The sequence below is a fragment of the Phyllopteryx taeniolatus genome, chromosome 3 (assembly GCF_024500385.1).
Source record: "Phyllopteryx taeniolatus isolate TA_2022b chromosome 3, UOR_Ptae_1.2, whole genome shotgun sequence".
In the NCBI taxonomy this organism is placed as follows: Eukaryota; Metazoa; Chordata; class Actinopteri; order Syngnathiformes; family Syngnathidae; genus Phyllopteryx; species Phyllopteryx taeniolatus.
This window is the reverse complement of record NC_084504.1, coordinates 17,670,618-17,688,288: the sequence shown is the minus strand read 5'-3', so window position 1 is coordinate 17,688,288 and position 17,671 is coordinate 17,670,618. Positions and strand designations below refer to the sequence as shown.

The window sequence follows — 17,671 nt, the reverse complement described above, 5'->3', positions numbered from 1 at the left end:
TCATGTGGGGTGGCCTTGGGCAATGGGTAGACGAAGGGAGGGGAGTGTGAGAGTTAGCCTTGCCCTCAGCCGTGGCATCCTTTCCCTGCCAGCTCTATAAGCCTGGAGGGACCCACCCCACCGCACTGCACACGCACACACACACACGCGCGCGCACACACACACACACACACACACACATACACTCACACACACACACACAGGCCAAGGCCTCAGAGCAGACAGACTTACAAAGGGGTGAGATCACTCCAAAATAAAGCCTTTGTTGGCGTGCCAGTGTCAGTGTTGCCCTCTCTGGCCTAACCCAAACCTTGCCAGTTTGGCTCAGCCTGTCTGCTGGAAACAAGGACGACAGAGTGAGTGATGCTCCGATGAAAAAAACCAAAACAACATATAGTTCCAGGAGCCTTTAGCAGGCACTCGGAAAAAAGAAGGGGAACATGGAAAAGGCATCTGGCCCACTAGCGTGTTTCCTATCTGGTGACAAATAGTCTAATAAGTTTTTAGGTTTTTCCCCCAACAAAACAATGGTTCCAGTAACCAGGTTGGATGTGCCCCCCTCAAGCCAAAACTTAAAGAAAGTAGATCAGTTCAAGATGGCCATGCCAACAAGATACAGTTTAGCGAAAAAGCCCACTAGAGACGCTAGAGCCTGGAGTCAAGAGGGCCGCCTCCTCAAAAGCTGCTGGACAAGATGGCCATCAAGTGTGAGGAAAGAGTAGACAGTCAGGAGACATGTTGAATGGAGAAGCCTGCAGCTTGTTTCCAATTGAAGCTACTCTACTCCTTTATTTATTTTCTTGTCTTGTTTTAAAGCTGCAGACCAGACGTCTGCTGTTCACTGGACGGACACACGCACGCACGCACGCACACACACGCGCACACACACACACAGAAACACACATCTGTAGCTCTAATTTTACACATAGCAGGGGCTGCTTCCTCTGACCTCTTTTAATTCCCTCAATCTCCCTGTTTTGCAGGAAGAGTAGGAAAACAAAGTAAGAGAAAGTGCTTTATTTCCTCTGCGGGACCCAACAATCCCAGTCTAATTTATTTTCTGAGGACAGAATATGTACACGTGTTCATGGGGGAAGTCACGTCAAATTAAGTATAATTAGTCAAACCACGGAGAGGCATAGGTGAGTGTAATTTTTAAATGAAAATACAGTGAAACCTTTAAATAAAAACACAATCCGCTCTTGAATGCTGGTCTACTTCTGGTTTACTTTCCAATTCTGACCAGATTAAGCGAAGCTAAGCACAGGAGTAAAGGTAAGAGAAGGTAAGGAAGTGTTCTCGTTTTCATCCATCCATCCATTTTCCGAGCCGCTTCTCCTCACTAGGGTCGCGTGCGTGCTGGAGCCTATCCCAGCTGTCATCGGGCAGGAGGCGGGGTACACCCTGAACTGGTTGCCAGCCAATCGCAGGGCACATAGGAACAAACAACCATTCGCACTCACAGTCATGCCTACGGGCAATTTAGAGTCTCCAATTCATGCATGTTTTTGGGATGTGGGAGGAAACCGGAGTGCCCGGAGAAAACCCACGCAGGCACGGGGAGAACATGCAAACTCCACACAGGCGGGGCCAGGGATTGAACCCGGGTCCTCAGAACTGTGAGGCTGACGCTCTAACCAGTCGGCCACCGTGCCGCCGTGTTCTCGTTTTTGTTTCCGTTTTCATTTGATTATTTTATATTTATGACCAAGAAGTACAAATTACATAATCGGTTTTAGGGTTGCCATGGTTAAGACACTTTGTTGAAATACTGCATTTTTAGAGACATTTTAAAATTGTTAATGGTCATACAAGTGAAAAGATATTTTGTAAAAAAAAAAAAAAAAAAAAGAAAAATTGGGGGGGGATTTGCTATAAAATAGTATAGAACATTTTACAGTGATTGCAGCTTGCAGGTAGTGGCATTTATTAATACAAACTCAAATTCACTGTATCAACACACACAAAATAACTAACTTACTAAATTCTTATTTAGTAATGTTGGTTATTGTGTCTGTGGCATTTGTAAGACTTTTCAAAGGCATATTTTGTATCATTTTTAAGGGTAATTAAGGCGATTTGTCGCTACGGTAGTTGTTTTATTGCCATACATATGAACCCCCCCCCCCAAAAAAAAAAAAAAACAACAGCAGCAAGTGCAGGACTGCCCAAATATTCTAAAGACGAGCGTTACAATTTCGGAAGAAATTGTGTGGATGATCCAAAATTCATGTAGTTAATGAGAACAGCACTGATGCCATTTACCTCTCGGTAAGATTGTTCATGCCATTGCTTAGCTTTGTTCAACTTGCGCACCTCCAAGCCTGTTTGGCTTCACACTGGCAGAGAGCCATTTACAATCAAATTGGCTTTGCTGATAACTTTAGACATAGCATTTCATCTGTCAGTAAGCTCAGCTGTGTTTGTTGGCCACATAACTTAAAAGCTTGCTTTAGTTACAGCAGCAGTGACATGCAGCCAACCGCTGCAGTAAATCATTAACTACAGTAAATGGACAATTCCAAAGGATTGGCTCTCTTGGCAGCCTACAGACCAGACGAGTGTTTTGCTTCAACATTATATGATCCCATCAGTGAGATGGGGGTGCTATTTGATTAAATAAACCACCGCATAGTAGATGGATGACAGGAGGACATATGGTAAAAGTTGGTTAATGAAACGTAACATACAGTAATTTCAATCACATCTGCAAAAAACTCTAATGGCATAACCGACTGTGAGAATCACACTGGCCACCAAATTGATGTTCAGATCCATCATAGGTTGTCATTAATAAAGCAATTCCTTTTCAGACCATGACATTCACTTTGGGATATTTAAAGCACTACCACACTTTTGTGTTCAATTGGGACTTCAAACTGCTCTCTGAAGTTGACCCACCTGCAGCCTCCAGAAGCATTTTGGCGATATCCATGTGCCCATTGAGCAGGGCATCATGCAGAGGGCTAACTCCGTCCACCACATAATTAATGAGAGGGGTGGGCCAGTGACGAAGCAAAGCCTCCACGCACGCAGTGCTGCCATAGTTACATGCTTCGTGTAGAGGCGTCCATCCTACATGGTCTAGATGGCAAAAGAAATGATGCTTACCCAGAGTTGTCCACCAATAAAAAATTCATTTCCAGAACAGTCTGAATTTCCATATTTTTAAAATTATGTCAAGAACATTACCACAGGGGTCAGTTACTACAGTATATTTTGTAATAGGATAAAGACAATTCCGAATATTGTTCAATTTCACAACATAATCATTACCCTATAATCGTAATTGTTAATAAATGTCTTCAATATTTGTTATTTTCTTAAAAAAAAAAAAATTTTAAAAAAAAGTGCAGGGTGACCCAAGTGTCTGTTTCCCTTGGGCCCCCAAATGACGAACTACGACCCTGGCCTGAGCCAAAGTGGTATTAGCTGCTCTTGCATTGATGGAGAAGGCAGCTAGTAGCTGTGAGAACTAATGTGAACTGCATGACACATTGACCATTGACACATCATATGTACGTCACAGTAATATCCTTGAAATCGCCGCTCAAAAGTGCGCAAAGATACAAGCTCACCCAGCAAGTTTGTCCAAAATGTTTTTGTGGGTTACGAATAGGTTGAAAAACATTGTGCAATTTTTACAAATGGTTTAAACATTTTAAATATGAATGAATAAATGATCCAATTCTGAAGTAAGTAAACGAAACTTAACCCCTTACTGTGCACCAACTAACATGGGCCTTTTTTGGCAGATAACTGTGTGCTTTTAAATTGGAACCCTCTACTGAGAGCAAAGTTAATTTTTTCCATTAAAGCATGTTTACAAAATAGCAGAAACCTTTCAAAATAGCACAACATTTCCAATGGAGATGAAAAGTAATTATGTTTGAACTAAGCAGACAGTCATTACTAAATATCATAAGGCAGCAGAAATCTATAAACTAAAGACTCCAAGCCTGGCTTGCTGTTTAAGACACCCTTTACATTTCAGTAAAAGGTTAAACCCGACGAGGATGCGTTAGTACACTTAATTCCTTCTTTTTTGCCTCCCCTACTGTGTTAATACATCATGGTGGGGGGTCCAAAGCTGAGACCGAGGTGAACGCGAGAAAGAAAGTCTTACCTTTAACATTGACATCGATGCCAGGGCGCTCCAGAATCTGAATCACAGTTTCCACTTGGTTCCTTTTGCATGCTCTGTGGAGGAGGGTTTCGCCTTCGATCAGGACACACACACACACACACACACACACACACACACACACACACACACACACACACACACACACACAAACAGACAAACGGACAAACACATCCAAAAAAAGAGCCAGAAGAGAGAAAATCCAAATTTATGATGCTCCCATTATTTCCATCCAAATGGTAAATAAAATACCACAGAAATTTCCCCAACCGTCGAAAAAATAAATAAAATGAAAAAACCGACTACTAAAGTGAAAGCTGCCAATGAAGGTGTGAATTAAAAAGAGGGATTAGAAAAAGGGGGTGCACTTTCAAGGGGAAAAAAGGAGGATGGAAGAATTTAAAATGGAGAGTTGGGAAAACTTCCCTCGCTTTTTTTCCCCACCGAATTTCAATGAACAAAGTTAATAGCTGACTCGATGGTGAGTGGATAAATGAAGTGGCACTAGAATGGTCCTGCTTCCTGAGTGCCAGTCCACATATTGTGGTTTGAAAGCAAGTTCTGGTAGACAGCCCCAGCACAAAGCCTCCAAAAAGATTCCTCACTGATCCCGGGTTCAAACGCCCCACTGGGCATCGCCACTGTCACCAAGTGATGTTTAATCAGCAAACTAATAGTGAGCTTTCAAGACCGTTAAGGATATGCATTGACATTTTTTAATATTATTTTTTTTCTCTTTTGTACCCCACCCCTCACTTCTTCTGATACAATATTAAATCAGGCATATATTAATGGGCGAGAGCCCCCTCTTTGCATGTATAGCTGAACTTCAGAGGGAAGTTAACGGCCAAGCATGAGTGATTCTGTGCTTGGCAGTTTAATATCGCACACAGCAAAGGCTCAAGTAAATGCTTTACTAGCTCTCTCCAGGACACCGCGCCGGTAACAGGGGCTCCACTCCAGTGCGTACGGGCAAAAAGACAAGTTGGATGCTGGACGGGTGGGAGTGGGAGGGCGGTAAGCGGAGAAACAGGTGGAAAGTACATGCTTTTCAAAGTTGGAAAGCAGAATGTTGGAAAAGCTGTACCCCTTTCTTCTCAAAGAATTAATTTCCTCCAGAAGGTGTCTTTGACTTAAAAGTCAGCTGGAGGTTGAAACACTTTTTCAGGGCGTGTCAATTCTTAAATTTCCCTGGTCACTACAGTGAAATTAATAATTAATCAGGTAATTGTTACTTTTTAAAATATTATTATAATGGGGAGGGCAGCAAAGTGAATTAATGGTTAACGCACAGGATTAGAATCTCATCTCCAGCCTTACTGGGTGGAGTTTGCATGTTCTCACCATGCTTGTGTGGGTTTTCTCTGGCTTCTTCATGCACAAAGTTTTTAAATTGCCCATGAATATGAGTGTGAATGGTTGTTGGTCTGTATGTGCCCCGCCATTGGCTGGTGACCAGTCCAGGGTGTACACCACTGCCTCACCCAAGTCAGCTGGGATAGGCTCCAGCTCATCAAATACCATAACCATAATGAGGACAAGCGCTACAGAAAATAGATTTGTGAATATTTTAATAGAATGAAAGCATCTCGCTTTGTATGTTCTGAACTTCTATTTCCCTGACAGTGTTGAAAATACACAAACTCCATATAACAGAATAAGGCAACCATGAAGGAGTTGTGCCACAGTGTGCATTTAGCTCAACTTCCGATAGCCTTTTCTTTAGAAAGCAAACTGGTTGACTAATGCATCATTTGCTGGTTGCTGCAAAGTTGTGGGCTCATTTTCCATCGATTACTTCATGCTTCAGCCATGTTCAAGGATAAACATGGCGTACTCTTACATGTCCTTCGTTTTAGAAAGTCCTGCTGTGTTTACACAAGAATAAGCAAAACTTTCCACTTTGAGACCAGTATTTGAACGTAAAACGCCGTTATGTACACAAAAAATATTTTTCCCATTCTCTATCAAAACACTCCCATCTAACTGATTGTAAAAATCAGGTTCCAGTATACTACAACTATGATAAATTAATAAGTCATACATGCTCAAATTATTTTGACTAAACTGTCAGTAATCCATATTTCAGTCTTGCGGTATACATTTTTGCGGTATTCATTTTTAAGCTGTTTATCAAAAATGTAAGCACATTTTAAATGCATCTAAACAGAAACTACACTGTGGGAACCTTGGTACTGACATACAGTAATATGTATTGATACAGTGTTGAAGGGGGCATCCTGTTTATTGCTGCACAAGTTAGAAACACGAGAAAAAAGGTGGACAAGCTTTGCCTCATCAGTACTTGATTTGGTGGGGCTATGAGTCAATTTTGAATGTGTTTTTTCAACTGTTTTTAATAACTTGCCAAGACTTACCGAGACTGATTTACTCTTGTATCTTTGACAACAATTCTTGTTGGAAACAACAAGATAAATTTTGTTTTTTTTAATGTTACATTTACAAATCCAAATGTTTGTGGTATATCAGCAACAATGATGTAAATTATAAGAGTTCCAAACCGAGACCCACCCAAACAGACTGTGTGCAGAGCTTGGCCCAAACCTGCAAGCTCTAATGAGTAAGCACTGCAAGTTCTCTGCAGAGTTGTGTGCCATAACTGTGAGCTCTAAAATGCTGTGATTAAACACCCATTCCACTAGACCCCATGTGTACACATTCCCGCAAATGCCAGGCCCAATCCACGCTCTGGTAAATCATTTTAATGGTTCCAATTTGGACACAACACTTCTATTATTGGGGTAATTGCGTACTCAGCATTTACAAGCACGGAAAGGATAAATCCGCCTGTCTTTTCTATAAATTCCCTGTTTCACACTTTAATAGAAATGTTGAAAGTATGTGTTGCGCTTTACATCCCTAAGTCAGCAAGGCCCACCAATTCTCAAACCATGTGTCCTGCAATTGGTTGGCAACCACTCTATTTCTCCAAAGTCAGATGGATGGATATTCCAGGGTACAACTATTGCCATCATAAAACTTTTATTAGATGTACAGGCTTTTTTTTTTTTTTTTTGAAGAAACATTCATACCTGTCTTACAACAAATCCCTGCATATGCTGTATGGCACATTTTGTGCTGCATGGTCAGGTTCTAATGGTGGTCAAAGTTCAGTGTTGGTTTTCTCTGTTCCCTCCCAAAGGTATAGACATTTCTTTGCAGTCTTACATTATTTAACGTTATTATGGATTGTTAAAAACATTTTTTCATTGTTCTTATACTCTACGTCCATCTTATTATTATTATTATCATCCTCCGTTCAAGCTCTGGAGCATGCTCTTCTATACCCAACCCTGTTACTGTCACCATTATAAACTAAACAAAGAGATTTGTTGCCCCCGTTTTAGACTACAGGAATCAAATAAATAAATAATAAATTATTTTGATAATCAAATAGTGCACCAAGGAGAATGTTCCTCACCAGTTTGATAGGGTAGGTCATGGACAAGATCAAGGAATAACCCATTCAACTTGATTGATTTTCTTATTGTATTTACAGCGGGAGGAAATCATATGGTAAAACCTTTGGAATATCTTAATTTTTTGCATAAATTTGACATAAAATGTTGTCTGATCATCTAAATTACAAGAATAAACGAACAGACCCTGCTTAAAATGATACATTTTCATATTTCTATAGAGCATAACGTCAACATTCATAGGACAGGTAGGAAAAAGTAAGCAAACCCTTGGATTTAACAACTGGTTATGTTGACACTCCTTGGGCAGCAGTAACCTCAACCAAACGGTTCCTGTAGTTGCAGACCAGGCCTGCACAAGGATCAGGATGAATTTTGGACCATTCCTTTTCACAAAACACTCTCTATAGGTTATGCCCCAACATCGCAACTGGGTTGGGGTCAGGACTCTGACTGGGGCACTCCAGAACATGTATTTTCTTCTTCTGAAGCCATTCCATTGTTGACTTGCTTCTGTGTTTTGGATCATTGTCCTGTTGAAACACCCATCCTCTTTTGGGCTTCAAATGTTGGAAAGTTGGCCTCAGGTTCTTCTGCAAAATATATTGATGAATGTTTTCCCATTGATGATAACAAGCTGTCCAGGCCTTGAGGTAACAACCACGTCCATACCATGCTCCCTCCACCATGCTTCACAGTTGGGATAAGGTTTTGGTGTGGGTGTGTGTGTGTGTGTGTGTGTGCGCGTGTGCATGTGCTGTGGCATTTTTCCTCCACACATGGTGTTGTGTGTTCCTCCCACCAAATTCAACTTTGGTTTCATCTGTCCACAAAATGTTTTTCGCCAGTAGTGCTGTGAAACATCCAAGTGCTCTTTAGCTTTTTTTTTTTTTTCTTTTTAGACAGCAACAGCTTTCCCCTTAGTGTTCTTTCATGAACCCCATTACCCCATTCTTGTTTAATGTTTTACGATTGGTAGATTTGTCAACAGAGATATTGGCATGTGCCAATGATTTCTGTAAATTATCAGATTAAATGCTAGTTTTCGTTTTTTGTTGTTGTTTTTTACCTCATTGAGCATTCTGCACTGTGCTCTTGCAGTCGTCTTTACAGGATGGCCACTCTTTTAAGAAATTTAAGAAATTCCAAAGGGTTATAATACTTGTTCCTCCCACTGTATATTATAAATGGTTTTAAAGTCTGGGCTCTACTAAGCGCAATTTTCTTCATACTGTATTCATAGTATGGCACAGAGTACTCACTCTCGTCAAACAATCTGAACTTTAGGTGTCAATTAAGTGCCCCAGCACAGCATGAATTGCTTAGTGTGAGTGTGCCCTGAATGCAGATTGAATGGTATTCACAAATGATTAGAATCTATTGCAATGTAGTTTTACAAAAAGCCAACACTAACACAAGGATTCAGCAATGTTAACAGTTATGGCTATGTTAAGGGAAGCAAGTTTAGTGAGGAGAAACAGAATGTTTCCCACTGAAAAGATAAAATACTGCTAGATATGCACTAGGCTTTTTCGAACTCAACTGATGGCTTATAACTTAGTAAAGCGCTTTATATGAAATAAAAATTCTATAATATAATATGCTGTGTGAATTTCAACTCAGACATTTTGTTTGCGGTACAAGGTGAAGTTTAACAAAAACTATTCTAGCGACACTTCACAGCTGAAATCTCTGCTGAGCATCCAAAAGCAAATTAGGAACTCCAACAGAGACCTTTCCTGGCAAAAAAAAAAAAAAAAATCCCCCTTACCCTTGTCTGCTACTTTGACAACGACATAGAGGTTCCATGAAGGCGACATGGAAGATACGTATAAACCAAGTTTATACATGTGGGTGAAAGCAGCTGTGAGAGAAAGGAGGCAAAAGGGGGGAAGGAAGGGGATGGGAATGAGAAGGTGAGAGGGGAGGATGCTGTGCCGATGGTTCATCAAAAATTAATGCCGACCGCATCGGTATAGACATCACGTAGCGGAAAAACAACACACGCCAAAAGGCTCAGTGCTCCCTAGCTCCCACCCCCCACTGCTCTCCTTCACCCTCCTCCACTCCAGCATGGGGCCTTTCTGATCAGGTGAAGCAGGGGAGATATGAGCTCTGACACCTTCGAGAGTTCACACCGAGTGCCACGGCTTTAATTGCAGGAAGTTCTACCAGTGTAGCCGCTGTATATCTGCAATGCTCCCCTAATTGCTGCATTTAATGTCCCAATAAAGGAGATGTGAGGGGAAACAGTTCACGCTAATATGCAGTATTGTTTGGTACATGAAACACATTCCGGCCCATGCCATTTACTTGTTAATCTATTACAATAGAACCTTAAAGTCTGAGCGTCCTTAAAGTCATAGCATTTTCAAACTGCAAAGGATGCCTCAAAAGACACACAACTTGATCCAGGTTGAACCGTCACATGAGACTACGGGGTCAGTAAGCATCTGGATTGAATCTCAAGTGTTTAGCCCTTTGTTGTTGTTTCGTGATGCCACAACAGAAGGGTACCAGTGATGGCAATGAGGAAAAGCGTCATATTTACCATAGAACCATAAATGCATTTTGCGTGGAGGTAATGTAGTGATGAAAGTGGTACATGCATCTTTGTCCTGGCTGCTCAGTACAACATGGCCAAACGAAAGCACAATACCCATGCCAAGTCGGCTCGTCTTGCGGTCCGTCATTCTTTACATGACTAATAGCGCATTGTGAGCTGCATGTAATATGCCAACGTATCCAAAATGTGCAATAACTAGTCGTACTTTTAATAAAGTGCTTGTACAGTTTATGTTTGAACAGATTATTTCTATTCATATTCTTTCCTATGGGAGAAATTTGTCCTAGAACAGCTTGTGGTTGACCTTATAAGGTCTCCTGTATTTTATGATGAGAATCATACTGCCGACATTGAATCCAAACTAAACAAGAGACGATAATGATAGATAGACAATAGTTGGGTCTAAACCCAACTGGCCTAACTAAACGGCACAGTCGCACTTGCAGCTGAGTAGATGCGAGCGATTTACATCTTCATGCATTATGTGCTCTTGATTAAACGTAAAGTGATGATACCACCATCATGTCTCACTCTTTATTGATGACCCAGTGTAGTGCATCAGTCCATGAAAAGCCTGCTCCTTGCGAATGTGCATCTACATTGGCAACTGTAGTGTGTGTGTGTGCATGTGTGTGCGCGCGTGTGCGCGCGTGTGTGCGCGTGTGTGAGTGCGAGAGATCTCTACCTGCTGCATTAACTTTGTTGAGGCCTCTTGGGATGCATTCTTTCCTCGATTCATTCTCCACTGAGCTCAGAGTTCTGGACAGGACACAAAGGACACAGTCAAAGGGTTTTTATGGAAATAGGCATGAATAGACCAAGTGCTAATTCAATGAGAAATTACCCATGATTCATATTAACAAGTCTAAAGTTTCAATGACTGGCCATTTCACTACGGCAGGGTGTAGACATTGGGTAACATTTATCAATGCCCTTTTAGCAAATGAATTCCTCATGGCACTGTATTGTATCAAATCTTTCACACCCCTCCTGTTAGGGACACGCACACACACACGTAAAACACACATTTTTCTTTTCCAAAGCACTTTTCCTCCTACTTAACGCCTCAAACTCAGACACATAGAATTCTAGGCGAGCGAGCACATTAAGAGGAATAACTAGTGAAAGAAAATGAAGCCTCTTCAAAGTAGTGGCGTGGTAATAGCTGTGGGCTGTCACTAGTCCTGCGAGCAGGTATGTGGGATTTGCCTGCATGGAGTTTGACAGGTGTGTGCGTGTGTATTGCGCTGAAGCGAAATGCTATCAGTATTACAGGGAGGCGGCTTGTTCACCGGTAATTGGCTTGTTTCAGAAGGCAGTAAGGAGCTCCCAGCAGTGAGGAGGAAACACACATCCTGTCACGCTGCTTGTTATTAGCAGGGACAAGGCTGAAGAGACACTAGCTTTACGCATCAGTGTTTGTGTGTGTGGGGGGGTACGTGTTTGAGAAAGAGAGTCCATGAGTGAGAGCGTGACAGACTGGTTGATGAGAAGGCTGACAGAATGTGGCTTTTCTTTCTATTGGAGAGCAGCATGCTACCTTGGACCCAAGGTAGTGTTTGCCCTTGACGCCCTCCTCTCTGACAATCGTTGTGGTAGCAGCTAGTCAGCTCAGTGGAGTCCGCTAATCTGTTTTCTGGGTTTGGTTACGGGACGTTCATAACGCAAGTGCGAGAGCAGTTGTGACGTTAATTTCGGTCAACAGCAGATGGAAGATATAGCCCAACATGGCAACCCCCTGAGATGGATGAAAATTGATGCATTAATCTGTTTAATTCTTATTCCACAAACACAATATTGATCAGAATACCATGTTTAGACTATTGTGGACACATACAATGTATTCTTGCAAGTAAAAAAAAGGGCTTTAATGCCCCTTTAAAGCACCTTGAAAGTAAAGATGTACAATATACAAGTGAACACCTATTTACAAATAGATTGCAGAAAATTCTGTGTAGAACTGCTGCGATTGGCTGGCAACCAGTTCAGGGTGTACCCCGACTCCTGCCCGATGACACCTGGGATAGGCTCCAGCACGCCCGCGACCCTAGTGAGGAGAAGCGGCTCAGAAAATGGATGGATGGATGTGTAGAACTGGTTTTTGCATCTTCAGCAATTGAGAAAAATTTAGTGCACAACTTGATTTCCATTCCATTCCAGTCATTCCACGCTTCTTTGATTTTTACAAGGTCCTGGTTCAAGTTTGGAACACACAACTACTACCATTATTACTACTACTACTACTACAACAAAGTAGTGCGGTTATGGATTGGTTATTATGTTACCATTTGAAACTTTTGACAATGAAAATGCAAAAATATATAATGTAACAAATTGAAGTGTATTGCTTGGTGGAAACACGCATTAACAGTAGTTTGTGCTCAACAGCCAACTTGCATTTCAACATTTCGATGGTGGTCAAATTCATCAGTTCAATCAAGACAGGGTTGGCTGGTTCAGACTTGAGCTTCTTTTAAGCATCTAACATTCTTCCTGGGTTTCATCTTCTGTTCTAAAGATAGTTTGAGAAGAAAACCATTTACCATCACAAGCTGCAGTCACATTTGGCCTATTTATATTTTGACGGTTGCTAAAAGCCTTGTGCGACAATCTTTCTAACAATAAATACAGAGGATATTTTACATAAAGGGTTCTTAAAATACACCGAGTCATAGCCTCTTTAGAAATGTCTTTAACCAACACAGAGAGAGATTGAGTTGTGTGTCAGATTTCCAGACAAAAGATGTGTTAATTGATTATGAGACTCAAGGTTCCTTAAATAAATATATAACCAACCTTCAGCCATGAAATGGAGGAAACAAGATTTCCTTTGGGTTTCTGTTCTCAATTCATCACACACTTTGTCATTTTAATTTCATTCTTTCTTTCAGGGTCAAATGATTGCGCGTGGCCCTCGGCACATCTTTATCTCCTCCACGCACATTGCCTTTGCTCGCTTGCGCTGCCTCGCGTGTGCAAACGAATAAAACGGAAGCTTTGGACAGCAACAGAAGAGGAGGGATAGGGAGGGAGCGAGGTAGAATGTGGCCAGTGCATGAGGTAGAATGTGGCCAGTGCATGAACTAGTAGCCTTTAGATGAACTGGCTCCCTGATGACTCCCGCCCTTCTCCAGGCCAACTACCTGCTGGTGGAACAGCAGATGTCTAGTATGTGGTATAAAGAGAATGTGTGTGTACGTGTGTATGTAATTACATTCAAGATGGCGAAGAAAGATTCAGTATGCGAAGGAGGATTAAGAGAGGTGGAGATGGGGCTGAAAGCTGAGTCGGCGGTCGTATGAGAAGACCCTGAGAGAGTTTGCCTCTCTGTGCGTTTGTATGCGTGAGTGTGTGCACGTTTGTACAGTTTGTGTGTGCATAACCTCTCTTTGTACCACTCCTGTCACCCAGTATGCACATATAAGATCAGACCTGGGCATGACCCATCACATGCCAACTCCTCATGCTGTCTGACCTCCATTTGTCTCTCTGCCTCTGCCCTCCATGCATCTCTGCTCCTCACCCCCTCTCAAACACACACCTCTCTCCAGGTGTTCTTTTGTTCCTTCATACTCATGTTTCTCCCTACTCCATTCATTTTCCCCCAATTTGCCGTGAGCCATTTAAAAAGCAAACCAACTACAGGGACAAACTTGAAAGTCACGGCAAAATAGACTTTTGGTTGGTTGTTAGATTCGCGACGCACCGTACCATAGTTGTTACACACATTTTGGAGATATTAACACATTCATTTAGGGCTGCACAATTAATTGAATTTTAATCATGATTGTGATTTTGGCTGCCACAATTAAATTAGCCTGATCGTCTGCGATTTTTTTACATTTAAAAGAAATAATAAATAAAAAAAAACTAGTCAGCTAGCCACCAGGCGGCGAACTTATGGTTATAGCTTCATTATGGGCTGGCACCGCATTCCGTGGCCAACTTCAAAACAAAAGCCTCAAAATGGCATTGATGTCCATCCATCCATCCATTTTCTGAGCCGCTTCTCCTCAATAGGGTCGCGGGCGTGCTGGAGCCTATCCCAGCTGTCATCGGGCAGGAGGCGGGGTACACCCTGAACTGGTTGCCAGGCAATCGCAGGGCACATAGGAACAAACAACCATTCGCACTCACAGTCATGCCTACGGGAAATTTAGAGTCTCCAATTCATGCATGTTTTTGGGATGTGGGAGGAAACCGGAGTGCCCAGAGAAAACCCACGCAGGCACGGGGAGAACATGGAAACTCCACACAGGCGGGGCCGGGGATTGAACCCGGGTCCTCAGAACTGTGAGGCTGACGCTCTAACCAGTCGCCCACCGTGCCGCCGCATTGATGTCCAATGTAGTAATATATGAAGCTTTTATTTTGAAGTTGGCCCTCTCAGCACGTTGGAAGAGAGGCGGCGTGTCACGGTAAGACACTATTAACAATCGTTGTAGCGGCTGCCTTGACCTCAGCCTTTCGGCTGACCTGACCCCAATGAAAAAAGCCAGGAGACCAATGACTAATGATCAAGCAGAACAACAAAGACCTTGACAAATCACTATATCGATGAAGGGGATTTTCAAGTGAAAAGTCATTGCTTACAGCCTAATGTTATCCCGTTTTATGCATAAACTGCACTTGCTTCTATTAAGTTGTGATTCGTGATTGTACTTTGTAACAGCATATTTATTCAGTTAGCCCTTGGTAAAGTAGAATTTTTGGGGTACATTTATTTTTTTATTATTATCTATATAATATATATTATTATCATTTATTCTTCAAGATTCCTTTTGCACTGAAAACTGTTTACATATTGCTTGTTGAAAAGATTTTTCCCAAAAAGGATTACTCGATTACAATATTGATCAAAATAATCATATTCATAATCATATTTTGGCCATAATCGTGCAGCCCTACATTCATTACAAGAGAAATTAATGTAATTTAACTTTTTTTTTTTTTTTTTTTTTTAGAAATCTGAACAAATCAGTTGTTTCATTAGTGTCCCCACACTGACTGCAGATACGTTTCGTGCGTAATGCGCATTTTCTTCCCAGAAAAATCTTCAAAAGTCAATAGTGCACATTATAAATAGATATAGTAAAAGTTAGAACATTCCTTCACAGTGAAATGAGGTATATGAGTGGATATGCGTTTTAGAAAAGCCATCAATTAGTTTTAAATCTTGAGATTTATAAGTTTACGTCATATTTAGGTTCACATTTAAAATGTTATAATTCATCTACTCCTTTATTGTAAGTATTGAGACTCTGATGCACCCTAGTGTAAAATTTCGATACTGCAGTATTATTATTACTATGGTTTACTAGTTTTTTAGCAATATATGTATTAGTGTTGTGCACCGTAGAGTTTAGTTTGAACACTGCCGCTTTACGGAGGCATTTTGCCTCTGCCACGTGACCATTGGCACGTTAGCTGGCTTGCACAACCTACTGAAAGCTAGAAAGGTCATTGAGTTAAAAAAATTACGTCATCGTAAAAAGATGGCGGCTCGATATCAGAAGATTTCCAAGCGTGCCTAGCGCCATTGTACAGTTGTTAAAATACTGATTTAAGTCTGTTAGTTCCCTAATACCATAAATAGTAGACTTTAAACCGATCTGATCGGCTTGATTGGTATCGGTCGATAAATAGCATTTTACGCTGATAGCCGATCAGCTTTAATGTCATAATTCGCCAATCCGATCAATGATGTCATTGCTCGGCTCCGCAAAAGACATTTAAATCGCGTCGCCATCGTATACAGTATATTTGAATCCAAAAGCTAGTTTATTTTTAGCCTTGTTGCGTGTCTTTACGATATGGCTGTCAAGCAGCCAACAAAACGTTATGTAGCCTAGCAAGCTATTGCTAGCACTAACGGTTGTACGTAAACATGCCGGCGTTATGTTGAATCGTGCTCTAAAGTTTCAGTGTGTGTGTGAAGTAATCTAATTACAATAAAGTAATTTAATTACAGCAAGTTACCACCCATTATTTCTGTCATGTTGTAATGTTGGTTTGACCTGACTGATTAGAATACATGACGTGACTAGAGAATATTTTTGAAGACAGTATACAGAACACAAGTATATACAGTAAATTAACAAGTCATAAATAAACACATTGCTCCTTCTTGTCATCGGATCGGTGATCGGTTATCTTTTTTTTTTTTTTTTTAAACTCTCTGATCGGTGGTCAGCCCCAAAAATCCTGATCGTGTAAAGCCTAATACAGAGTTGCAATAGTGTGAATGTTAATACAGCTTATGCGTGTTTATCTGCCCTCTGCAGCTTTTGTTGTGTCTTAACTTTTTTTTTTTACTATTTTGCACCAAGCGCAAACGTGGTATCTGGGCACATGACATCCCTAGCTTTCAGTACGCTGTGCAAGATGGTTGACATGCCAATGGTCACATGCGAGGTGGAAAACACCTCAGTAAAGCTGCAGTGTTAAAAATAAACACTAGATTGTCCCACAGTAATATATAAGTCACTAAAGAACAAGAAAAACCTTAGTATTAATAATAATACTGATCAGACTTAATTACAAAAACAAATTAAGAGAGGATTACCATAAAAATGTATTGCATATAAAAATAATGTATAGAAAATCATGGGTGTGCATTATACATAGGAAGAAGGGTGTTCCTGATTTTTGGAGTCAATTTTAGGGGTGCACATTATACTCATACTCAGAGCATATTATACATGAGAAATTACGGTAAGCAAGGGAAGCAAAATTGACCACTTGACCCTGCAATGAGGGTCATCCAGCGTCAACAGCTATACAAGTTCATAGTCCACTGTAGGCCAGTGTTCTTCTGATTCATGTTTTCCATAAAGTGTGTTGCCAATGAGGTTGAAAGAGATGCAGACAAGTAGCTTACCCGCAGTTGGTGTCCAGGCTCGAGCAACTTTTGGTGGTGTGGTGTGTCCAGCTCTGACTCTGAGCTAAACGTCCGAGCGCAGGCAAGTAGGATAGCATCTGTCAAATGTCATACAGGCACACAGCAAGTTAGGTGGGGGGGGGGGGGGGGGGGGGGGGGAAGTTTCATGTGGTCTTAGTGTAACGGTAGTTTATTTAATACCAATTTGCAGGTTGATGGGTTATTGTGAGTGTTTGTGGTCAACTGCAAAAATTAAATACGGAGCCCATGTAGTGAGTCACCTAAAAAAAAATAAAGAAAAAAAAGAAATGCCTGGTAAAAGATGACCACAATGTATACAACCGGGCATTCAGTTTATGGAACTGTATACTATGTATACCAGTATACAATTAAGTTCCAATGACAATGTTGGCTCAACTTAAAATGTTCACTGTCGAAAACACATTCAATCTATGAGAAATAAAGTTTCCCAAATAGAATATAATTATAGCTGTAGTTTGCCTCATCAATGCTTTTGAGGTTAGGGATTTATGGGTTGAAAGTGAAATATGCTCAACCAATAAGTCATATGCTCAACTTGCTAATGAATTAGTAATAAAAACAGCACATTTTAAAAGTAAAAAGAAATACTAATAAATACC

General features: G+C 41.1%; 1 protein-coding gene across 10 annotated transcripts in view; it reads right to left on the bottom strand.

The window, feature by feature from the left end:
* The window catches only part of slf1 (SMC5-SMC6 complex localization factor 1), a 37,947-nt gene that overhangs the window by 8,339 nt on the left and 11,937 nt on the right, over nucleotides 1–17,671 (bottom strand). For 6 of the 10 annotated variants that reach the window (XM_061767241.1, XM_061767243.1, XM_061767236.1 and 3 more), the window contains 5 exons: nucleotides 17,031–17,128; nucleotides 10,836–10,909; nucleotides 9,356–9,448; nucleotides 4,127–4,219; nucleotides 2,902–3,084 (listed from right to left, as the gene is read on the bottom strand). In XM_061767241.1, coding sequence (XP_061623225.1) covers nucleotides 2,902–3,084; nucleotides 4,127–4,219; nucleotides 9,356–9,448; nucleotides 10,836–10,909; nucleotides 17,031–17,128 — 541 coding nt within the window. The remainder of the gene's footprint in view (nucleotides 1–2,901; nucleotides 3,085–4,126; nucleotides 4,220–9,355; nucleotides 9,449–10,835; nucleotides 10,910–17,030; nucleotides 17,129–17,671) is intronic. The other 4 variants (XM_061767244.1, XM_061767242.1, XM_061767245.1 and 1 more) reach the window with 4 other exon arrangements.